Source organism: Symphodus melops (assembly GCF_947650265.1).
Source record: "Symphodus melops genome assembly, chromosome: 21".
Lineage (NCBI taxonomy): Eukaryota > Metazoa > Chordata > Actinopteri > Labriformes > Labridae > Symphodus > Symphodus melops.
In genome coordinates this window covers 20560095-20585229 of record NC_136711.1, presented here as the reverse complement: position 1 = coordinate 20585229, position 25135 = coordinate 20560095, and the positions used below count along the sequence as shown (strand labels likewise).

Here is a 25135-nt window from a genome sequence, read left to right as displayed (position 1 = left end):
TCTCTCTCTCTATCTCTCCCCTCTCTCTCTCTCTCTCCCTCCCCTCTCTCTCTCTCTCTCTCTATCTCTCCCCTCTCTCTCTCTCTCTCCCTCCCCCCCTCTCTCTCCCTCCCCCCCCTCTCTCTCTCTCTATCTCTCCCCTCTCACTCTCTCTCTCTCTCTCTCCCTCTCTCTCCCTCCCCCTCCCTCTCTCTCTCTCTCTCTCTCTCTCTCTCTATCTCTCCCCTCTCTCCCTCCCCCCTCTCTCTCCCTCCCCCCTCTCTCTCTCTCTCTCTCTCTATCTCTCCTCTCTCTCTCTCTCTCTCTCTCTCTCTCTCTCTCCCTCCTCCTCCTCCTAATGACAGGATGTGGTGAACAGCTGACTCTGAGGTCGCCCCGCCCTAACTCCGCCCACTCTTTCTGGACTCTAAAAGGGATCATGATGTTTACTGAGGGAACCCCCCCACGCGCTCCATCTGAAGGACTGCTGATGTGAAAGTGTTGTGTGTTGGATGGAGACGAGGAGGAGAAGAAACAGAATAATGAAGAGAAAGATGAAAAGAGGAGGCAGAGCGAGAGGAGCAGAGAGGATTTCCATTTTTCTCCACCAGGGATGTGATTAAGGTTGCCCTGGTGATGCTTGCTGTAACCACGGCAACAGAGATTGTAGATGCAGAGCCCTGGGTTCATGCTAAGAAGCAACAATGTGATTTTTCTTTTTGTGTGCCTGGACGCAGCTGGAGCAGCGAACACTTAAATGTACTTTGAGATACACTTAATGCAGCGAACACGCTGTGCTCAGGAAGAGATCCATATATTACCTGCTCCCATATCACCGCCACCATCGTCCCCGGGCGCAGCTCGCCAGACTCACGTCACAACGACTCCAGAGTTTGTGTTGGTGGGGGAGTCGGGCTTTAGACCCGAATCAGAGTCTGCTTGGCTCCAAAGACGGATTCATCAGTTTGAACACAAACAAACCCTATTTCAGTATCTTCCCTGAGTCCGCTCGATTCGCATGAGACGTGAACGTAACCGTGCGCAAACCAGGAAGTGCTCAAACCAGGAAGTGACCCGCTGTCCTGTCTCTGCACATGCCCGGTTCTTCCCCTGAGCTGCACGTGAGACGTCAAAGCAGGAAGACCAGGAGGTCCATATTCTGGGCGTCTCAGGACGGACTCAGCCCGTGAGTGGTTGCCATGGTTACTTCTTATTCCCTCTTCTTCTTGCCTGTTTTCCAAACCCACTATGTGCACACTGCCACCTGCTGTTCATACTGAAAACCTTTGAAAGCTGCAGCGTCACATGAAGTCTTCCTGGGAGTTGGAAGGACGTTTCAGAACATGTCTATCAGAACATGTCCTCTGTGGGAGATCATATCAGATAATTAAATCATTCAGCTTTCTGTCATCAAACTGGAACCTGCAGCCTCTCGGTGTGTTGAACACGCTGATGATATCACACTGCTAACAGATGAATATCACACGCTTCTCTTTGTTGTTCAAAGAGATGCAGAGAGAGAGTAACCATCTAAAGTCAGTCAGTCAAAGTTTTTATTTGTAATGAAAAAGAGTTTCCTGAGTTCGTGAGAAGGATGGAGGCGCGCCGTGCTGGACGCAGCCGCTCTTAGAGCTCCAACGGGCGACCGTGGCTCAGAGACACATATCAGAGCCAACAGCTGTTTCTCAGGACACGCCCACCAAGCATCTGTTTCTAAGGACACGCCCACCCAAGCAGCTGTTTCTAAGGACACGCCCACCCAAGCAGCTGTTTCTCAGGACACGCCCACCCAAGCACCTGTTTCTAAGGACACGCCCACCCAAGCACCTGTTTCTAAGGACACGCCCACCAAGCAGCTGTTTCTAAGGACACGCCCACCAAGCACCTGTTTCCAAGGACACGCCCACCAAGCAGCTGTTTCTAAGGACCCGCCCATCCAAGCATCTGTTTCTAGGGACACGCCCACCAAGCAGCTGTTTCTAAGGACACACCCACCAAGCAGCTTTTTCTAAGGACACGCCCACCAAGCAGCTTTTTCTAAGGACACGCCCACCAAGCAGCTTTTTCTAAGGACACGCCCACCAAGCATCTGTTTCTAGGGACACGCCCACCAAGCAGCTGTTTCTAAGGACACACCCACCAAGCAGCTTTTTCTAAGGACACGCCCACCAAGCAGCTTTTTCTAAGGACACGCCCACCAAGCAGCTTTTTCTAAGGACACGCCCACCAAGCAGCTTTTTCTAAGGACACGCCCACCAAGCAGTTTTTCTAAGGACACGCCCACCAAGCAGCGGTTTCTAAGGACACGCCCACCCAAGCATCTGTTTCTAGGGACACGCCCACCAAGCAGCTGTTTCTAAGGACACGCCCACCAAGCAGCTGTTTCTAAGGACACGCCCACCAAGCAGCTGTTTCTAAGGACACGCCCACCAAGCAGCTTTTTTCTAAGGACACGCCCACCAGGAAGCTGAGTCAAATGTCCCTGTGACTGCAAACAGAGCAGCACGTAGGGAGGCGGGGCCTTAAAGAGACAGCAGCTGAAATGGAGGCGGACATGACTGATGATGGATCTCATTTAAAGAACTTTCTGACTGTAAAATATTGAACAAACATGTTTTATGTGTTCGCAGATATTGTGAAGAAGAAGAAACATGTCTTTGAAAGGAGGAAATATCTTTACTCACTTTAACTTGGGTTGTAGAGATGTGATGATCAACAGGGGCTCCTCAGGTCGGCATCATGGCAGAAGCCCGTGTGGGTTTGTCTTCCTCAGGAAATGACCCTGAAACAGTCGGGACAGGCTGCGCGGTGAGAGAGTAAAAAAGGAGGCAGTTGTTAAACATGAGCGCTGCATCGATCCACACAGAGACCCCCCCCCCCCCCCCCCCCCAGCCCTGTAATAATCACAAATAACACTGTCATAAAGGGGAGGCAGCGAGGGCGACATCAGCCCATTGACCCCCCTCCGCTGTTTGTGAAAATGCCTCTTACATATTACTATCGAGCGTAGTATTCAGCAGGTTCTACAGACTGCGTGGGACATGGTCATGTGACCTCCTGTCCTGGTTATTCTGCAGGACACCAGACATCCCAGTATTTCTGTCAAACTGGGCGTCTATGTGTTCTGGTCCAATCAGATCCAGAGAATTCAGGAGCAGAATCTAAAGTTAGAAGGAGGACATACTGGCTGCTGCATTGTTGTCAGAGAAGCTTCAACACAGCAGGTTTCCTTCATGATCACACAGGAAGAGAGCAGCTCTCTGATTGGCTGATCTATCCCAGAGGAAGAGAGCAGCTCTCTGATTGGCTGATCTATCCCAGAGGAAGAGAGCAGCTCTCTGATTGGCTGATCTATCCCAGAGGAAGAGAGCAGCTCTCTGATTGGCTGATCTATCCCAGAGGAAGAGAGCAGCTCTCTGATTGGTCGATTGATTACAGAGGAAGAGAACAGCTCTCTGATTGGCTGGTTGATCACAGAGGAAGAGAGCAGCTCTCTGATTGGCTGATCTATCCCAGAGGAAGAGAGCAGCTCTCTGATTGGCTGATTGATCCCAGAGGAAGAGAGCAGATACACATTTCGGTCTAACTGACCCCCATCGGGTCGCAGCAACAAAACATTTCCATCTGTGTAATCAGAGCAGCTCACACTGATAATGAGCTGAAGCTGCTTCGTCCATCATCAGCCTGGTAATTCTGTCGTCCCATGATGCTCGAGTTTATCAGACCCTCTGTGGTCCTGACAAATACTTTTATAAAACCCGCAGCAGTTTGAAAAAACCCTGATGGAGAAACAATCGACAGAGAGAGAAAAACAGTAATTATTTTGGTTGTTTTCTTCTCTGGCGTGAAATCGAAGACATCGCTCTGTTAACGGGAACAAAAACTAATTTCCCTCCCAGTTTCAGAGAACAGCAGAAGAAGCAATCGGCCTGAAAGTAAACACTGTATATATATTTATGTTGTTTCTGTCAGAGCCGGGTGAAAAAGCTGTGTTGAAAGAGGAGAAGTGGTTGAATGGAGGCGGCAGGATTCACCCTCTCCATTCTTCACAGCTCTTGTGTAAAGGTTACAGACACATTGTCATGCACTATTCATGCCGGGCCGCAGCATTGTGTTCACAGAAAAGGCTGAATGGGGAGAAAATGGAGGTTTTGTGTGGCTGTGACTAAACGAGCGCTGGGTGAAAAAGAAGCGTTTTGATGTCACCTCAGCTTTCTTCCATCTTCACTGTTTTATATACAGACACCTTCACAGGGAGCTCGCCCTGCGCTGCGGGGGTCTGTGGCCCCCCAGCAGGCCGCCTCCTGCCTTCAGGGGTCTGTGGCCCCCCAGCAGGCCGCCTCCAGCCTTCAGGGGTCTGTGGCCCCCCAGCAGGCCGCCTCCTGCCTTCAATCAAACAGGATCCGTGTTATTGTTACAGAGGAGCAGAAAAGACGCAGGAAGGATTTCTCCTTTGTCTTCGTCACGTTCCTCTTCTCCACACGTCCACACGTCCTCGCCTCGGAGCAGGAATCAGGACGGAGGTGGTCGTGGGGACGACGCCGTCTGATGGTGGAGGCCTGGCGTCAAGCGCTGGTTTGAATCCCTGTCTGTCAGGAGCCTCTCAGTGAGGAGGTTGCTGGTTTGAATCCCTGTCTGTCAGGAGCCTCTCAGTGAGGAGGTTGCTGGTTTGAATCCCTGTCTGTCAGGAGCCTCTCAGTGAGGAGGTTGCTGGTTTGAATCCCTGTCTGTCAGGAGCCTCTCAGTGAAGAGGTTGCTGGTTTGAATCCCTGTCTGCCAGGAGCGTCTGACCTCTGGCCGCCTCGAGCGCTCTCTGAGCACGCTTCAAACATTTTGTATCTCGTCAACACACCATCTGCTGCTTTACAATCACACACACACACACACACACACACACACACACACACACACACACACACACACACACACACACACACACACACACACACACACACACACACACACACACACACACACACACACACACCTGCAGCGAGGTGGGAGAGTTATGTGTGACAGCTGGCTGTCATCATTAAAGTGATGATGAAGACGGAGTGAGCAGCTCACGTTCATTCTGCTGATTTACTTTGAGTGAAGAAACAACTTTACCTTCAGCTCTACTACTGATGTCTCCTCTATATACAACTCACCTGAGAGGAGGAGGAGGAGGAGGAGGAGGAGGAGGAGGGGGAGGAGGAGGAGGAGGAGGAGGAGGAAGAGAAGGAGGAGGAGGGGGAGGAGGAGGAGGAGGAGGAAGAGGAGGAGGAGGAGGAGGAGGAAGAGGAGGAGGAGGAGGAGGAGGAGGAGGAGGAAGAGAAGGAGGAGGAGGAAGAGGAGGAGGGAGAGGAGGAGGGGAAGGAGGAGGAGGAGGAAGAGGAGGAGGAGGAGGAAGAGAAGGAGGAGGAGGAAGAGGAGGAGGAGGAAGAGGAGGAGGGAGAGGAGGAGGAGGAGGAGGAGGAGGAGGATGATGAAGAAGAGGAGGATGAAGAGGAGGAGGAGGATGAAGAGGAGGAGGAGGATGATGAAGAGGAGGATGAAGAGGAGGAGGAGGATGATGAAGAAGAGGAGGATGAAGAGGAGGAGGAGGATGAAGAGGAGGAGGAGGATGATGAAGAGGAGGATGAAGAAGAGGAGGATGATGAAGAGGAGGATGAAGAGGAGGAGGAGGATGATGAAGAAGAGGAGGATGAAGAGGAGGAGGATGATGAAGAAGAGGAGGATGATGAAGAGGAGGAGGATGATGAAGAGGAGGATGAAGAGGAGGAGGATGATGAAGAGGAGGAGGAGGAGGATGATGAAGAAGAGGAGGATGATGAAGAGGAGGAGGATGAAGAAGAGGAGGAGGAGGAAGAAGAGGAGGAGGAGGAGGAAGAGGAGGAGGAGGATGATGAAGAAGAGGAGGATGATGAAGAGGAGGAGGAGGAAGAGTAGGAGGAGGAAGAGGAGGAGGAAGAGTAGGAGGAGGAAGAGAAGGAGGAGGAGGAAGAGGAGGAGGGAGAGGAGGAGGAGGAGGAGGAAGAGGAGGAGGAGGAAGAGGAGGAGAAGTGAAACCACAAAGTGGATTCTGTTTGTCAGAAAAAGTTTGAAGGTAAACGTGTGAAAAGTTGTTTTGTTGAAAGAAGCGTTTTAAATAATTGACAGCGAGGATGGAAGGCAGCAGCAGAGGCCATGTTTACACCTGCACAGGTAGAACAAGAACTTATCGACAACATGATGCAATCGACAGCAACACGTCTGCTACATCTGATGCAGGAAGATTCACTGTGCAGAGCTGCTGGACTCTCACTTGCCCTCTCTCTCTCTCTCTCTCTCTCTCTCTCCGTCCTATCAAACAGCACAGAGACGAGCTGACTGGCTGCTTCGTCGCTGAAGGCCGCTGTGTGAACGAGCTCGAGCCGCTGCCAGAGAGGCGCCCTTCTTGAGAAACAGCTGAAGGGGGAGGAGTCACAGATGGTTGTGTGGATGGTCGTAGACTCAGACGACCTGCAGGAGGAGACGATGATAACAACATTCACAGGTTTACTTTTCCAGCAGCTTCCCGTCGGCTCTGCGTTTCACTCTTTTATCGACTCCAGTCTCTTCGCTCCACTTTAGTAAAACTTGTGTTTGACACTTTCACTCGAAGGTTATCTTTACAGCGAGCTCCGTCTGTGAGTTTAAATCTGTATGTTTGATGTTGAGCTGTGAAGCAGCCTCTCTCTCTCTCTCTCTCTCTTCAATCTAACCTCCCCGCAGCTCCAAATAACAAACATTTGGAGAGGAGCTGCAGCGGCCCTCGGGTTACGACCACGTCTCCTTTATTTCATGGATTTATCAGGAAAAATAAAACAAAGCATAAACTGACCTCTCCGGCTCCTCCGTCTGAACGACACTTTATTCTTCACCGCGCTCGATACAAACGCCTCGTATCGCTGTTGTTCCACAGATACAGAAATAGCTTTCATTTCTGTCTTCACTTGTCTGTTACGATTTCTGAAAAAAGTCTTCCTCCTATTTTATTCTGAAGCTTTTCAAGGTTTCCTTTTTTTTTTCAATAAATAAATCAATTATTGACACAGCCCCAGCAGCAGACGCCACGCTCGCTCCCCAACCTTCTGCAAGGTGATTGGACATGTCCCGGACGCCCAGCCATCGCCATCACACCTGGCGTTTCCTCCAGTGTTGACACAGGTCAAAGGTCAACATTTCAATCAGTACGTGAATATTATCAAAGCTCCGTTTTCAACAAGCTAACGGGGCCCGGTCGACCTCTTGAACAGGAATAAAACCTGAAGACACACATGACGTTGTAAAGCACTTAGGAGGTAGAAGATCAAATAAGATGAAGCAGAAATGTAATGATTAGTTTCCATCGCGGATCTTTCCGAGGATCTGAAGCCGGAGTGAAAAACCAAGTTATGATCCAAAGCTTTTTCCAGCTCATTACGGAGAGTTTCCTCCTGCACACTCAGAGAGGAAATTACCTGACGGAGCGGGCCACCAGAGAGCCGTTCACTTCAGAGAGCGGAGAATATTCAAACGTCTGCCTTTTTATGATGCCCCCGACGAGGGGGGGGGCACAACGTCACCCTTCTCCTAACAGGGACTGAGTGAGGCGGCGTCCCTTTAATGAAGCTCCACTGTCGCCTCTTTTCTTATGAGTGAGAGAGCAGCCACTTCCATCCTCCAGGCATCTCTTCCAGCTGTTCAGCTGCCATTTTGTCCCCTCTGGAGACCCTTACTCATCGTTTTACTGTGTCTGAACACCTTTGTTTTCCTCTTTAGTTCAGGGTCCAACTTTAAATGAAGTAAATCGAGTTTTTCTGCAGCAGAGACAAAAACATTTCTGCAGACCACAGAAGCTGATAACTCCCAAAACACCAGAAGCACTTTCACCGTTTCTGCACATCACGTAGATAAAAGTCAACATGAGTTTCTGCAACGCCACGCGGTGAGGGTGACACCGCGGGCCAAGGTCAAAGTCCCCATGTGAGCAAATTATTATTCTTCAAGGATTTTTCTGTTGTTGGAAATGAAATCACGATGACATCCCGGTCTCAAGCACTCTGATGGCTAACGCCTCGGTTTCCTCTCACGTTTGGTGTCCGTAGATCTGTTAATATGCGGATGATGCCTCCTAGTGTCCAACTCAAGGAAGTGCTCTAGAGATGGATCTGATAAAGAGGAAGACTATACAGAGAGTATAATCATGAGCTACAACTCAATGAACAAGTCCTTTTTAATCAGACACACTTGCTTTACAATCAACTGAAAGGTTAAAAAGGTCTTTTTAAAGTTGGCACCATCAGGTAAGGCAGGTGAGGAGGGAGGAGAGGTCGAGGTCTAAATGTAGAAATCAGTATCATGGTGTCAAACACTGTAGGAGTCGTGTCATGAGAGCTTCGCTATCCGACTAGATTTCAGCTGATTTTTGTCATGGAAGAAATTCTCCTGGCTGTTCAGGCTCTCGTACTGAAATAAAAAAGTATTCCTGTCAGGATGAACCCACACAGGGTGAGAACGACCTCTCAAAGTCTTCATCGTGATTCCTCTCGAATGTCTGCAATCAAGAAACCCGGAGTCCTGCACCTTCAGCTCGGCCTTCAGCTCCAACTGACTCTCCCTAACCTCCACCTGCAGAGAGGAAGACCTGCACGGATATCTGAGACTCTCTCTGTCTCCATCGGATCACGTCGTCCAAATCCAGCTCCATCAAAAACTTCTACCTTTGTCTGAAGAACTAAAAGACTAAACTCTCAGATAATTAAATGTACAGTACGTACATTCCATCACTAGGGGGCTCTCAATCAAAACAACATATGACGTTGAGGCTGGTGGGAAATCATGGGAGTGATTCTGATTCTTAATGTTGAAACTTTCACATGAAGAGTTTCTTTGAGGTAGTCTGATTTGTCCTTTTTCAGATCACTTAGATGTTGATGCATTCAGTGACATTTTCTCTGCATAGATAATCAACCAGAGGCAGCACTTAAACATCCTTCTCTCTCAGAGCGCCCGCTGAGGTGCATTCAAGGACGCTGCGGAACCAGTGATCTCTGCAGAAACAGCTTTAAATGAGCCACACTGTTTAAATGAGAAAAACAGGTTTTAAACCCGCCTCCTCAGTGTATGACAACACACAATACACTGACGGATAATTGATTCATCCCTGTGAGGAAAAGTGAAACAAGACAAACCGTCTTTTAGCTGCTCAGAAATGCGATCACAGCTGGAGGCCGTGAGGTTTGAAATCACTAAAATGGCAAGAGAGGAAGAGACCTCTCATCTTTAAGGTAAATATTAAAATCCCGCTGCCTTGACTGGAATGCCGCCCATTTAATCATCTTTCAAGGTGTTGCTCTTCATCAGGATCCCAAGCTTCAGTGTCCACCACATGGCAGCTTGCATAAGTATGGACTGAATTTGGACTACAGTACCCATTTTAAACACTAGGGGTCAAAGTTAACATTTGCCGAGAGCATTACAGCTTCATGAAGTTTAATGGAAAGTTTGTATCGCCCGTTCATTCAAAGCTCACAAATGTTTACACCCAGTTAAAATCTTCCTGGTTGTAGAGCTGCCGTTCGTGTCCTCTCAGTAAAGCTGAGGGACGTCTGCACCTCACTCAGGATAAATACTGTTCAACACAAAGATGAAAGCACAGTCGTTTCATTTTAAATTCTCTGAATCCCTCCAAGGATAGAAGCTGTGGAGGAGAGACAGGACATTAAAGAACACAATCACCAGCGCTGTGACTGAGACAGACATTTGCAATGAATCTTGAGACTCAGAGGACAGAGAGGAGATGGGGACAGCCGGGTTGTTTTAGGACTCAACACTGCAGGATCAAAATAAAGAGTTGAAGCCAAGTTAAAGATTCAGACAGGACAGAAACTTGACAGCTTGGAGCTGCTTTCACACCTCCTGAACACAAGCAGCTGAATGTTCCTCCCGAGACTCAGTGAGCCGACTGAGAAGGCAGCAGGATATAGTCAGGAGAACTCACCTGGAACCAGTGGGAGGGGCCTAGACTGTCTGCACGCCACCTCTACCATCTCCGTGCTCTAAGCAACCTGCTGCATTCAGTTCTTCACATTCATGTTAACTGCAGTTAGATCAGGGGTCTCAAACACCAGTCCTGGAGGGCCAGCTTCCTCAGACTGTTAGACGTCTCCCTGCACCAATGCAGCTGAAGCCGATGAGCTACTCGTCATCAGGCTGCTGCAGAGCTTGATGAGAACACAAAGCAGGTGTGTTGGAGCAGGGAGACATCTAAAGTCCCAGGTAGCCAACCCTTGAGGAGACACCCCTGATTTAAAAAGATCTCATTGCTGTAGAGGCGTTTTAAACCAAAGACAGTGTTCAGTTAGGAGACAAAGTTCATGGACACCCGACAATGAAGCAGCAAATATGTAGAGTACCGAGGGGGATGTCTTGTGGAGTCGTGTAAAATAAAAACACAAGTTGCAGAGAAGATAATGTTGTAGAGTTTATTGAACTACAGGTTAGCAGCGATTTGGGACAGCGCCAATAAGTTTTACCTGCAGAGAGAAAAAAAAAAAATTCAAATACGGAGGTTTCACTATAAATAAAGAAAACACAAAAAGTTTAGACAGTTACCTCATTAGTACTTTGTTCCTCCTGTGACATCAGACACCAGAGCAGAGTTCTGAGGAGTCTCAACATACGGTTCAAACTCTGGGTCATACTTCATTTTGGTGTGTTCGTGTCTGGCGTGCAGGTAGCCGTTTCTGGACTGGATGATGTAAGATGGTTGTGGCAAAGCAGACCTCTCCCGGGTCACGCTCTGCGTCGCACCGTCCCCAGAGCTAAAGACATTGAGGACAGGGAACCCTCCTGCAGGCAACATAGGCCAGGAGTCTTCACTAGACTGGCTTCCATAAGGAGCAGGGCCAGCAACCCTGGAAGGGACTGATGCTTGATTGACAGGAGCAGCAGCATAATGTTGTGGTGCAGAACCAACTCCAAGACCTGATCCAGCAGAGTAACGTTGAGGTACAGAACCAACTCCACCAACCTGGGAAGGAACCGATGCTTGATTGACAGGAGCAGCGACATCATACCATTGTGATGCAGAACCAACTCCAGGACCTGATGCTTGATTGACAGGAGCAGCATACCATCGTGATGCAGAACCATACCCAGGAGGAGCTCCACCAACCCTGAAGCTTGTTGGAGCAGCAAGTTGCTGCACATTTGAGGCTGGGTTAGCAGAGGCTGACTGAGGGGGATCATAGAGGGGGCTGTACAGCGCTAAAGGCACCTTTCCAACAACAGGCAGAGACTGCTCAGGAGGACTGGCGTGACCTGCACTCTGAGGAACTACAGGAGCTTGGGGCGCTTTATCAGCACTGGCATCATAACTCACTACAACACGTGCCGGTTTCAGGTTCACCAGGGAGTCCTGAGCCCCACTGAGCGCTCCAGGACTGGAGGGGGACTTCTGGCCAGTTTGAGAATGCGTTTGTGGGGGGGGCACGCCAGACTGCTGGGAAGAAGACTGCGCGTACGGCAGGAACGGCAGAGGAGGTCGAGAGCCTTCAGACTGAGAAGCTGCAGCAAACCAGGAGTTGGGTGGAGACTGGAAAGGAACTACTGGACCGTATCCAAGTCCAGAAGCAGTACCAGTGGTTGAACTTGAGCTCCCTAACGGAAAACAAAGAAATGCAAAGCACACTCAAAACGGTCATCGTGGTACAACAGTCTGTAACTGTTTGGTTGAATCTTACCATCTTTTGGAACAGGTAAAGCAGCTCCAGAGCCAAAAACCAGGAAACAAAGCAAAGACGCCCTGAAAGAGACAAAAGCAGATCTGAAGACCAAATCCCAAACCCACAGTCAGGACATGCAAAGTGCTGAAACAGGACTCACCCCAGGAAAACCATCATGAGCACTGCACACAAGATCAAATCAGCGAGACAGTTCAGCGACAGCAGAGTCACCTCAGCATCTGGTCCAAGCTACAGACAGAAGCTGAGTGTGGCTCACCTGCAGCTGCTCTGTCCTTATATTGCTGCTGCACATGCTCAGTGCGCTCGTTAGCTCGTTAAGCTCACCTGATGTCCATCACAATCAGCCAGCTCATGCTTTGATGGGTAAGGAGAAAGAATCCATTGCTTGTTAATACCACACACTGTTTTTATATTGAACATTTTTGTTCACAGTGCGCGTTCTGAAAAGAGTTTAATGGAAAGTTTGCACCTCCAGTTCTACATAGAGAATTAAAAACATACAATAGCTATCATCATTCAAAGGCAACCCTCACAAACCTTTACACCCAGTTAAAAATAGTAAATGTTTCTTGTAGAGCTGCTGTTTGTGTCGTGTAAAGCAGAGAGATTCATGTCTGCCCCTCACTCAGAGGATCAATCTTTTTGTGTAGAGCGTCGATGCATAACAAGTGTTATCTCAAGACACTTTACAAAAAGCAGGTAGAGGACTTTACTCATTGCTACATTACAATATTAAAAGGACACAGCTTATTCCGTCATAGCGTGGCAAGAAAAAACTTGCCACGGGGGGGAGATTGAGTACATTTAGAGACTGTAGGTACCAGCAGGTCTGATAACTGCAGACTCTACCTCCTGTAGTACATTTAAAGACTATAGGCACCACGAGCAGGCCTGCATTCTGGGAACGTCATGTTCTTGATGGATAGTACGGTACAATTAACTCTTTAAGATAGGATGGTGCCTGACCGTTTAGAGCTTTGTAGGTGAGCAGAAGGATTTTAAATTCTATTCTAGATTTTATAGGGAGCCAATGGAGAGAAGCCAATACAGGAGTCATGTGGTCCCTTTTCCTAGTTCTAGTAAGAACACGAGCTGCAGCGTTTTGGACGAGCTGAAGGGTCTTTAGAGATTTACCATAGCACCCTGCTAAAATAGAATTACAGTAATCCAACCTGGAGGTAACAAATGCATGAACTAATTTTTCAGCATCATTTTGTGACAGGATCTGCCTGATCTTAGAGATATTACGAAGGTGAAAATAAGCTGTCCTTGAAATGTGTTTAATGTAAGAATCAAAGGACATATCCTGATCAAACAGAACTCCTAGGTTCCTAACAGTGGTACTAGAGGCTACGCTAATACTACTAAGGGCCGTCATATCATCAGAGAAAGTCTCTCTAAGGTTCTTAGGTCCAATCACTAGAACTTCAGTCTTGTCTGAGTTGAGCAGTAAGAAGTTTCTGGTCATCCAGGTCCTAATGTCCTTCAGGCAGGCTTCTAGTTTACGAAGCTGGTTGGTGTCTTCTGGCTTCATTGATATGTAGAACTGAGTATCGTCTGCATAGCAATGAAAGTTCATGGAGTGTTTCCTCATAATACTACCGAGAGGAAGCATCTATAATGTAAAGAGAATCGGACCAAGCACTGATCCTTGAGGCACTCCATGGCTAACTTTGGTGTCCATAGAGGACTCATCATGAACACACTGAGACCTGTCTGATAAATAGGATCTAAACCAACTTAGAGCAGTCCCTGTAACTCCAAGTCATTGTTCTAGTCTCTGTAACTCCAAGTCATTGTTCTAGTCCCTGTAACTCCAAGTCATTGTTCTAGTCCCTGTAACTCCAAGTCATTGTTCTAGTCCCTGTAACTCCAAGTCATTGTTCTAGTCCCTGTAACTCCAAGTCATTGTTCTAGTCTCTGTAACAGGATGTGATGGTCGATGGTGTCAGAAGCAGCAGTAAGACCTAACAGGACGAGCACAGATAGAAGTTCCCTGTCTGAGACTAACAGAAGATCATGTGTTACTCTAACTAGTCTCAGTTCTATGCTAAACTCTAAATCCCAACTGGAACTCCTCTAACAGGCCGTTGTCATGGAGACAGTCACACAGCTGGTTAGCTCCCACTCTCTCTAAGATCTTGGAGATAGGAAGGTTAGATATAGGTCTATAGTTAGCTAGAGTTCCTGAATCAAGAGTAGGCTTTTTAAGGCGTGGTTTAATTACAGCTTCTTTGAATGACTGGGGTACATAACCTGCCACTAAAGATATATTGATCATATCTAGTATGGAGCAGCTAACTAAGGGAAAGACTTCCTTAAACAGCTTGGTTGGGATCTAAAAGACAGGTTGACGGTTTAGATGCAGAGATAAGCTGGTTTAGTTAAAGATTAATTGGAGAGAAACAGTCAAGGTCAGAGTCAGAATTTTAACAGTTGCTGCTGTACACAGAAGGAATCCTCACCAGGTTAAGGTAGGTTGCCTATATTCTGGAAGTTAGAGTGAGCCGATTTAGAGAAGTCAGAAGAATTCACCTGGAGCCAGTGGGAGGGGCATAGAGTGTCTGCGCACCACCTCTAATCAACCTGCTGCAGTCAGTTTCCTGTTCTCCACAAGGCCGTCTGTTCAGCTACACAGCATTTAAATGACAGATTGTCTTATTGTAGAAGAAAGATGATCCATGTACATTGCAGCTTACCTCACGAGACCCCCACCCCCCCTCTGACAGACGTAGTCTCCTGCTCTGAGTTAACGTGATCACCCAGATCAGTCCTCCTTATAGTGGCAGGAGTGATCTGTTAAAATGGCTTTAAGGAAGTTTTGACTGACATTGAAAATGTTAAAGACCTTGAACCACATTTAAAATCGCGTAAAGTCGACAATGACACAGCAAACGTGTACCAAGTGTAAGGAGCAACCTTCTTGTTGAGTCATCTGCCACATTAGAGTCATGAAGTGTTAAAAAAAAAAAAACAGAGCAGAGAAGAATAGTGTTGTAGAGTTTATTTCACTACACATTAGCTTGAGTCAGTTTTACCTGCAGAGAAAAAAACCCCCACCAAGTTAACATGTTTCACTTCATCTATAACATACACATCTCAAGTTTAGACTGTTACCTCATTAGTACTTTGTTCCTCCTGTGACATCAGACACCGGAGCAGAGTTCTGAGGAGTCTCAACATACGGTTCAAACTCTGGGTCATACTTCATTTTGGTGTGTTCGTGTCTGGCGTGCAGGTAGCCGTTTCTGGACTGGATGATGTAAGATGGTTGTGGCAAAGCAGACCTCTCCCGGGTCACGCTCTGCGTCGCACCGTCCCCAGAGCTAAAGACATTGAGGACAGGGAACCCTCCTGCAGGCAACATAGGCCAGGAGTCTTCACTAGACTGGCTTCCATAAGGAGCAGGGCCAGCAACCCTGGAAGGGACTGATGCTTGATTGACAGGAGCAGCAGCATAATGTTGTGGTGCAGAACCAACTCCAAGACCTAATCCAGCAGAGTAACGTTGAGGTACAGAACCAACTCCACCAACCTGAGAAGGAACCGATGCTTGATTGACAGGAGCAGCGACATCATACCATTGTGATGCAGAACCAACTCCAGGACCTGATGCTTGATTGACAGGAGCAGCATACCATCGTGATGCAGAACCATACCCAGGAGGAGCTCCACCAACCCTGAAGCTTGTTGGAGCAGCAAGTTGCTGCACATTTGAGGCTGGGTTAGCAGAGGCTGACTGAGGGGGATCATAGAGGGGGCTGTACAGCGCTAAAGGCACCTTTCCAACAACAGGCAGAGACTGCTCAGGAGGACTGGCGTGACCTGCACTCTGAGGAACTACAGGAGCTTGGGGCGCTTTATCAGCACTGGCGTCATAACTCACTACAACACGTGCCGGTTTCAGGTTCACCAGGGAGTCCTGAGCCTGTGTTTGTGGGGGGGGCACGCCGGACTGCTGGGAAGAAGACTGCGCGTACGGCAGGAACGACAGAGGAGGTCGAGAGCCTTCAGACGGAGAAGCTGCAGCAAACCAGGAGTTGGGTGGAGACTGGAAAGGAACTACTGGACCGTATTCAAGTCCAGAAGCAGTACCAGCAGTTGAACCTGTGCTCCCTAACGGAAAAGTACAAATCACACAACAAAACGGTCATCGTGGTACAACATTCTGTAACCGTTTGGTTGAATCTTACCATCTTTTGGAACAGGTAAAGCAGCTCCAGAGCCAAAAACCAGGAAACAAAGCAAAGACGCCCTGAAAGAGACAAAAGCAGATCTGAAGACCAAATCCCAAACCTACAGTCAGGACATGCAAAGTGCTGAAACAGGACTCACCCCAGGAAAACCATCATGAGCACTGCACACAAGATCAAATCAGCAAGACGATTCAGCGACAGCAGAGTCACCTCAGCATCTGGTCCAAGCTACAGACAGAAGCTGAGTGTGGCTCACCTGCAGCTGCTCTGTCCTTATATTGCTGCTGCACATGCTCAGTGCGCTCGTTAGCTTGTTAAGCTCACCTGATGTCCATCACAATCAGCCAGCTCATGCTTTGATGAGTAAGGAGAAAGAATCCATTGCTTGTTAATACCACACACTGTTTTTATATTGAACATTTTTGTTCACAGTGCGCGTTCTGGATCAGAAAGAAACTTTATCTGCAAATTCAGAAAGTCATTTAAAAAGGAGCACACCAGGTGAGCAGGAGGTGATCTACATATATATATATATATTATTTTTTTTAAGGATCAAGAAATCCAGCTCACTCTTTTCCCTGTTTTTGAAACGCAGGATCAGCCTGACCTAGGTAGACTTTAAAGGGATTCAATTAAATGCTTAAAAGGTGAATTCAAAGTGCATAACTGGTCCACAGGGGGGCACCACAATCAACACACTCTGAGGCCAGATTTACCCAGAGAGTCACTGTGGTCTTACATTGAGACAAACTTGGAGATTGGCTTCAGTAGATTCGTTCGACCTGAAGCAGTGAAACATTTTGTCAAGGCTGCAACAGAATTCCTCCAGGTTTATGGGCCAAATCCACTCAAAGTGCCTCTGACAGGTATCGAGGTCGGGTGGTTTCCCACCAGGGACCCAGACCTGGATGCAATTACAGTTGACCCTAAAGTGTTGTTCATTGGAAGAGGTGTTTTGCCGATATGTACGCCCAGCCAGAGAGAAGACCGAGTAAAAATGCTGGTGGTCCCCCCTCCCCCCCACCCATTCACCTCCTCCAAAACATGTAGCAACACCAGGCTAATAAAAGGACCAGGAACACTCACCTGTTTGTGTACTTTATGTAAAAAGAAAAAGACTTATTGGTGGTTTTTAGTTTTTGTACCTGAAGTTTGATGAAAACTTAAGTGTCTCAACTTTTTTTTCTCGTCTTCATCATTTTCTCTCGCCCTCTCCTCTCTCTCTCCAACAAACATCCCTTAACACATAATTAAGACGAGAGGTATAAAGAGCTTAAACCGGCTCTGATTGGTGATTATCCGAGCCGAGCAGGAGGCAAACATTGGTCTGTAGCGTACTCACACATCTGGAGGTTTGAAAGACGATGAAATCAAACGCTAACTGGTGAAACCTGCAATCATCTTCCTCGAGAACGTGAGAAAAGTACCAACACTTGAGCTCTGTAATCGCTGTGAGAGACTCTCTCGACATTCAAACACACTCTGACTTCACACACCGATATTCATTCTCTTTCTATGTATGATAGAAACTGCACCTGACTGCTTAAACTGCAGCCATGAATCGTCCTTCCAATATTGATCGATTTGTTTGACCCAAAATCTTCAGATAAAATCCCAGTTTAAGGCCTTTTACTGGCCTGCTGTTGCTGCAGCTCTGAGTTATCAAAAACAAAGGAAACACATGTACCAAACTTCTACAGCTTTAACAGGTGTCTTGTATTGTATCTTTCACTCTTACCAGTTGTGATAACTTTTTATGGAAACACAGATCAAGGTGAGGAAGCTGGTGCCGTTATTTTATACTTACGTTGAGGTTTGGTTTCGGTTTGTGACTCGAGCCATGTTGCCACAAGGCGCACACTTCTGGTACTTCCTGTAAGTTGTAGCTCCTGGATCACCACACGATCAGCACCATGGACAGCTCCTGGATCATCACAGGATCAGCACCACGGACAGCCCCTGGAGCACCACAGGATCAGCACCAAGGACAGCTCCTGGATCATCACAGGATCAGCACCACGGACAGCTCCTGGATCCCCACAGGATCAGCACCATGGACAACTCCTGAATTATCACTGAATCAGCACCACGGACAGCTCCTGGATCATCACAGGATCAGCACCATGGACAGCTCCTGGATCACACAGGATCAGCACCATGGACAGTGACAGTGAATTAATTGATTATCATGTAAAAGCTAAAACGTGGACATAGAAGCAAAGAAGAGAGCTGGTTCTAAAACCAGTTTGAAGCTTGTGTTGGCATTTACCCTTGTGAGTGGGCGGGGCTTCTGGGTGTAGTGAGCCAAGAAGGAGGGGCCACATTTGAATGTTGTGTTCAAAGCTGTACAAACTGAAGTCTTCATCCCATTAGATATTTTAATGAGACCAGGAAGATTCCATCCTGCCGACGTGTGACTTCTGCATCTTTGCCAAGTACTCTTCTCTCAGTTGTTGACACTTCCTGCTTGTGTCAAACTATGAATCAAATCTGTGCTCACACTTTGGAGCTGCCTCGTTGATAAAGATCTGCAGAAACATCGAATGCCTTCTGCATGAACAGATGATGCGTGGATATGCAGAGAAGCCTCTTCATGGGATTTCTTGGTGTTTTCATCGTCCTCTCACGAGGTTCTAATTTCATTCCTCTTGCTCTGTGGTGAAATACAAAAACAGAAACACTGTGCTGAGACGGCACGTCCTGTTAACTGAGCACACTGTCTATGATTTACATGTGATTTACATTTAGATGGCTGTTGCTGCTTGCTTGCTGCTGCTTCTTCTTCTTCTGTTGTTGTGTTGGAGAAATCAAAGCTGCGTGTGTGTTCAGAGATGATGAAAACACACGCTGAACATCTTCACGCTCTCCTCGGTGTGCTTCAGATTGATTTTCTGCTGCTGACGGTGGAGTTAAACCTCCTCATCATTCTGCTGTTAGCTGCTCAGACGTGATGGAGGAAGAGCTCCGGGAAACAAAGAGACTTATTTGTGATGATTTGCTGCTGAAGCTCAAATTTATTCAAAAGATCTTTTCTACCAGAGGCCTGATGTTTCAGAACATTTAACTTACAGCCCAACTGTCGCAAAGTGGGTTTATTGATGGTCATGGAAACAATCTTTGCAGTGTCACATTTAAAACACAATACTGGGAGGAGGAGGGGTTGAGAGTTAGAATGGAGTCAATCGATCGATCGATCCATATTTGTAAAATCAAAGGTCACCTCGAGACGCTTCACAGAACGATGGATCCTTCCTGTTGTCCACACTCCCTCCCTGCTGAGGTCAGAGGTCAGAGCATGACGGAGGACGGCTGTGGTGGGGAGGACACACAATCTGATGATGGTGTGTGTGTGTGTGTGTGTGTGTGTGTGTGTGCGTGTGTTTGAGTGTGTTTGAGTGTGTCTGCCCTGTTAAAGCGATGTTGACAGTCTTACATAAGCAATCAAGTTTCTTGAGTGTGAGCACATTTCTCTGATGTTATGACTGTACCTAGGTCCATCCTCAGTCTGTGTGTGTGTGTGTGTGTGTGTGTGTGTGTGTGTGTGTGTGTGTGTCAGTCACATGTTCAACCGTATGTCTACAAATTTTATTTAGTTTTTGCTTTATTTTTTCTTTAACGACTCCTGATACAGTGACAATGGCTGTTAGACCAAGTCTTTGTGGGTGTGTGTGTGTGTGTGTGTGTGTGTGTGTGTGTGTGTGTGTGTGTGTGTGTGTGTGTGTGTCGTCCTGCTACAGCCAATCATGAAGCCAATCTTCGGCTCCTGTCTTCCGTCTTTCCATCAGAGCGTCATAAAAGCCTCGGCGGCTGTAAAACGGAGGGATGGATTTAAGAGCCTCTGCTGCCGATTTTTACGGCTACCATCTTTGTTTTTGGTGCCCTGCTGCACTTTAAACACACACACACACAACACACACACACACACACACAGTGACAGTATTTAACGGGAGAAGCTATCGCTAAGCTAATCTCCGGCTGCTTTGTGTTGTTGTAACGCTGAAGGGATGATCTGCTGTTCTTTATCTGCTGCTGCAAATAAAGGGATTTAGACTGTTAATCCACTGACTGTTTACACACACACACACACACACACACCACACACACACACACTGTGGGCAGCTGTGGCTCAGTGGTTGATGTGTGTAATGTGTCCTTGGTAAAGACACTTCCTGTGTTGTGGGAGGTAACAGCTGATCACAGCTCGATCAGTCACTTCTTTTATAAACTTTCTTTTCAAACACTCTCGCTGACCTTTCTGTCTGTTTGCTGAATTCTCTCTCTCTCTCTGTTTTTCTTCCTCGCCCTCCAGTTTTTGTAGGAATCACCTTTGATCACCTTCATCCCACACTAAGCCTCTACCTTCTTAATCATCCAATCATAGTGCCGCAGCGCCGCCTCCGACCAATCCCCTCTCAAATCACTGCAAACACTTAACCAATAAAACAGCAGCAGAGAAGCCCTTTTATGTAAGACAAGAAGGCGTGTTGAAGGCCGGCGTCTTGTTTGGATCATGGTCCTGGATTATGTGTCGATGAACGCTGGTTACATCACAGCTCGGCCGTTTGAAACTCTTCTTAACGCTGATGTTGTTAAGCCCGTTTTAAAGCCGGCCTGCTCTCAGGGATCCAGCACTCACACACTTCAAACTGCAGAGTCTCAGGAAGAGATTCTAGGTATCAGGAGCAGGTGTGTGTAGCAGCATGCGCACACACCTGTCAGTGTGTGTGTGTGTGTGCTGCAGTCATTAGCAGGGATGAGTCACCTAAAGGCCTCTTAGTGTTTCTCTCAGATCAACAGAAGCTGGAGGAAAACGACCTCACACGGACTCTTTTCTTCTTCTATGATCTTTGGAGCTGTGCGCCCACTCCAGCCTGATTAAAGAAGATATTTATAGTTGATCATACAGAAGCAATCAGGGCTGTGTGGACGTGCACAGTGTGTGTGTATACAGAGTGTGTGCCGTCTCTCTTGTTAACGTTGTGAATACACAACGCGTTTGTGAGGGAAACTCAGGAAACACAAAAAAATTAACTCCACAGCACCCCGAGCCCCGAGTCCAACATTCCTGTCAGGGGGAAATGTAACAAGGCTGGAGGGTTTCACACACACACACACACACACACACACACACACACACACACACACCCCTTTGTTTTTTGTACAGATTGTTTCCTGACAGCCGTATCGATGAATTTCTGGCAGGACTGGATGTTTGTGCTCTCTCTTTGACTCGAGTATTAGTTTTCTAAAATGGATCATTTAATCTTTGCACTGGTGCTCGGCATCCTTCCAGCGCGTTCCTTCACTTGAGTTCATCGTTCTCTATGCGAGGACTCGTTTGTGTTCTATCTCTCGTGCACTTTGGGGGCTAAAGATGATGCAGAGACTCCAGGAGTGACCCCCCCCTTCGGATCAACTCGTTAGCATGCTAACGAGTGCTCACCTGGTGTTTCCTGTTATGCATCCAAAAGCATACGGTCCGGTGAACACGCACTTCCTGTGTGTGTAGTGTTCTCCTGGCTAACATTAGCTTCCTCTGGGGGGGGGGGGGGGTGTTTATATTATGAAACAGGCGCTCACAGGAAATACTGAGGTGTAAAATCGGATGGACCATGTTTTTCCTAACCTCCACGGGCCCCTCCTCATGCCCCCTCTCATGGGCGGCCATGACAGCGAGAACTCGAGTAATGGCGCCCATGCCTGGTTTGTGCAGGTATGAATCCTTCATGGATGGGTCTGTCGGTGGCGCCGCAGGAATAAAGGATGAAACTGGCGGCTGAATGCGTTGAAGAATTGATCTTATTTCTCCCAGCAGCAGCTCACAGCTCAGCTTCATAAATAATGTCAGGATGTTGTTAAATCAGCTGAGCGCACGCTCGCTCTATGATCATAAAGAAGGCGACGAGCAGGGCGTTCGTTCTTCACACGTCTGCCTCCAGGTTGTTAAAGGTTGAAGAACACAAGCTGCTCAGTCACTCTGCTCCGGCTCTGAGAGGCTCGCTGCTCCATCCGTCACGTGAAGCGCCGCCAGGACAACTTCACATGTTCTGTTCTTTATTGTGGCCGTGTGCATAAATCTCTTAAATACAAGGCGTGTGTTTGTGTGTGTGTTTGCATGAAGGTGATATCCAAGAGGTGTTTCAACGTGCTGTGTGTGTTTTCACACACGTCTGGGTTTGTGTGCTTGGTGTGTGCGTTTTGTTTTGTGAAATATTTGAAATGCATTTTGTGCCAGTTATCTGACAGGTGCCATATGAATGAATGTCTTACATTTGATAGTAACATATTACCCAGAATCCTCTTCTCCATGTTCCTCTAACATGTGTCTCTATCTGTCTCCAAACCCCTCCAATGATGAGAAAAGTCCATCCTCTCCGTCTTCTGCCTGCTCAAACAGGCCGTTTCCCTTCATGACATCACAAAGGGCAGTAGCCCCTCCCCCAGGTGGGCGACACTCCCACAGCTAGGTGTTTGTTCTGCCCTCTGAGTCTGCCTTCTCACCGTAAACAATAGGACATGGAGCCAGAAAGCAGCGAGTACACCCGAGCCCTTCCAGAGAGGGGGCGTGGTCAGACACAGCTCATTTACATATTTAAAGCTACAGACACAGAAAGAGGGGTTGCTTTTGAAAGGGGAGGAGGAGTTTCACGTTAAGTCTGAGAAATCTGCAGGTACTCATCAGGATAAGGACTCCTCCTGGGTTCTGAAATCAGGATCTGATGTTGAATAGCTGTCCAGATGTAATGTTTCAAATATATATATATATATATATATATATATATATATATATATATATATATATATATATATATTATTCCTCCCTGCAGCCTCTGGGGATAGGTTCACCTTGTTTCCCACAAAATAGATTCAAATGAATCCTCAGAAAAGTGCCACAGGCTGGAAAACTTCGTGAAACTCTGCTCCACACGGACTCAGAGCTCCATCGAGCACATAGACATTATCATCACGCACCTCCTCTCACTGTCTCCCATGTGTTGCACCGCCTGAGGCGTTCCACGTCCTTCAGCCCAGCTCCCGTTTACCTCCAAAAGGGATGAAAGCTTGGAGCAGGATTCAGCCCGCTCGGTCTCCTGGAGAGAGACGCTCGTCCTCGTTAATCTGAACGCCTTTCCTCCTGAATCATGTGTTCATCCACATGTTCCCTCAGACGTTCTCCACCTGTCTCCCTGCGTGTGGAGGAGCGTGGGTGGCGGCTTTCAAAGACTTTGACAAACTCCTGCGGCTCTCTCACGTTTGAGGAGTTGAGCGGTTTTGTAAATCGTCTGGGAGTCTCCCTGAAGAGCCGGCTCACTTCCTGCGTGCTGGTTTCAGACGTCCTCGTACATCCACAGAAGACTCAGAGAACTCCTCCGTCTTTGCACGTGACTCACACCTCAAACACTCTTCACAGATGTCACAGACTCTCGGTATCTTCTGTCAGGGTCTGTGGACTCCACTTCGCTGCTCTGCTGCAGCTCTGAAGGAGTGAAAACATTTAAAGGTCACATGACCTCGTCAACATGTGTGTTGTGTTGTTGTAAATCCACTCTGATCCTGTATCTGATCAGTCCCCATGCATCGGAAAACCCAACTCTTCTTCTGCGGTCACTTCTGGGTAGAACATGGTCATCAGGCCAAATGATGACACGTTTGGTAGAATCAGGAGGTTGTGCTCTCTCTCTCTGTCTCTCTCTCTCTCTCTCTCTCTCTCTCTGTCTCTCTCTCTCTCTCTCTCTCTTCTGTCTCTCTCTCTCTCTCTCTCTCTCTCTCTCTCTCTGTCTGTCTCTCTCTCTCTGTCTCTCTCTCTCTCTCTTCTCTCTCTCTCTGTCTCTCTCTCTGTCTCTCTCCTCTCTGTCTCTCTCTCTCTGTCTCTCTCTCTCTCTCTCTGTCTCTCTCTCTGTCTCTCTCTCTCTCTCTCTCTCTCTCTCTCTCTCTCTCTCTCTCTCTCTCTCTGTCTCTCTCTCTCTCTGTCTCTCTCTCTCTCTCTGTCTCTCTCTCTCTCTCTGTCTCTCTCTCTCTCTCTGTCTCTCTCTCTCTCTGTCTCTCTCTCTCTCTCTCTCTCTCTCTCTCTGAATAAAGAAACGTGTCTGACAGATACAAACTCATATTACTGTGAGGAGCGCTCTGATGACTCCGGCTTGTCACGACACGACCAGCGGAGGAACAACGAGTCATTAGTTCTCCTCTCGCCAACTAAGAATTCACTCCGCCCTTAATTAAAGTGAGCAGTCCATTTCATGCAGCGTAGTGTGTGTGTGTGTGTGTGTGTGTGTGTGGTGTGTGTTGTGTGTGTGTGTGTGTGTGTGTGTGTGTGTGTGTTAGAGTGCAGACCAGAACTCCTCGCTGGTATTAATAAAGTATTTCAAATATAGAAACAGAAACATCGTCTTGAACACGCTGAAACTCCACGCCGGTTTTCAGTATGGAAGAAAGCGTGGAGAAAATGCTGAGGCAGACACGAGCAGGAAATGACAGAGTAGAAGAAGAAAACTGCAGAAGAGGAGGATGACGGCGAGGGGGGAGGGGCTGCAGCTCGTCACAAACACCTGTTTGTTCTTATTGATCTGTAATTCTAAATCTTTCATTAGAAGGCGACGGACGCGTGCACAGACTAACTGCTGAGCTCGCTTCATTAAACTCACATTTATTCTTCATAATCGTCCACAGTGAATGTTTATACATCTTCTCTGACCTCAGGATCGTCAACAACAAGCGAGCGTGATCATTAAAAACACATCGAGTCGCCTCCACGCCGCAGAAACACGCCGACTGCAGAGATAGCGAGGAAGAGAAAAGCATTTTAATCAACTGACGACGCCGAGGGTTTGGAGAAGCACGATGAGCTGTTTCATATCAAGCAGGCGGGGCTAATGATCAGGGTGCTTAATGTTACCTCATCTGTTTGAGCAAAAACAGCATTTCCCAGAATCCCTCAGTGCTGCTGTCCTGCACAGAGCGAGATCAGAAGCATGGTGTCTCCAAACGCCCAATGATGAGACAAGTCCATCCTCTCCGTCTTCTGCCTGCTCAAACAGGCCGTTTGGAGATGTTCCCTTCATGACATCACAAAGGGCAGTAGCCCCTCCCCCAGGTGGGTGACACTCCCACAGCTAGGTGTTTGTTCTGCCCTCTGAGTCTGCCTTCTCACCGTAAACAATAGGACATGGAGCCAGACAGCAGCGAGTACACCCGAGCCCTTCCAGAGAGGGGGCGTGGTCAGACACAGCT

General features: G+C 47.8%; 3 protein-coding genes across 4 annotated transcripts in view; all 3 read right to left on the bottom strand.

Annotated features, from left to right (window-relative positions):
• Positions 1-25135, bottom strand: part of LOC306842343 (transmembrane protein 100-like) — a 234037-nt gene that overhangs the window by 111008 nt on the left and 97894 nt on the right. The window lies entirely within an intron of this gene.
• Positions 1-25135, bottom strand: part of LOC306842335 (uncharacterized protein) — a 131972-nt gene that overhangs the window by 95272 nt on the left and 11565 nt on the right. The gene's annotated exons all lie outside the window — the stretch shown is intronic.
• LOC306842337 (uncharacterized protein) lies at positions 10435-16147 on the bottom strand. 2 transcript variants are annotated; one of them, XM_079372524.1, is made up of 6 exons: positions 16047-16147; positions 15905-15966; positions 15309-15827; positions 15157-15200; positions 10579-10996; positions 10435-10499 (listed from the first exon to the last, which is right to left on the bottom strand). In XM_079372524.1, the coding sequence occupies exons 1-5, from the start codon at positions 16061-16063 to the stop codon at positions 10583-10585; spliced, it is 1056 nt and encodes a 351-aa protein (XP_079228650.1). In that variant the 5' UTR covers positions 16064-16147; the 3' UTR covers positions 10435-10499; positions 10579-10582. The 2 variants fall into 2 exon arrangements, with proteins under 2 accessions (XP_079228650.1, XP_079228651.1); XM_079372525.1 differs by lacking the exon at positions 10579-10996 and having other exon boundaries at positions 14829-15200.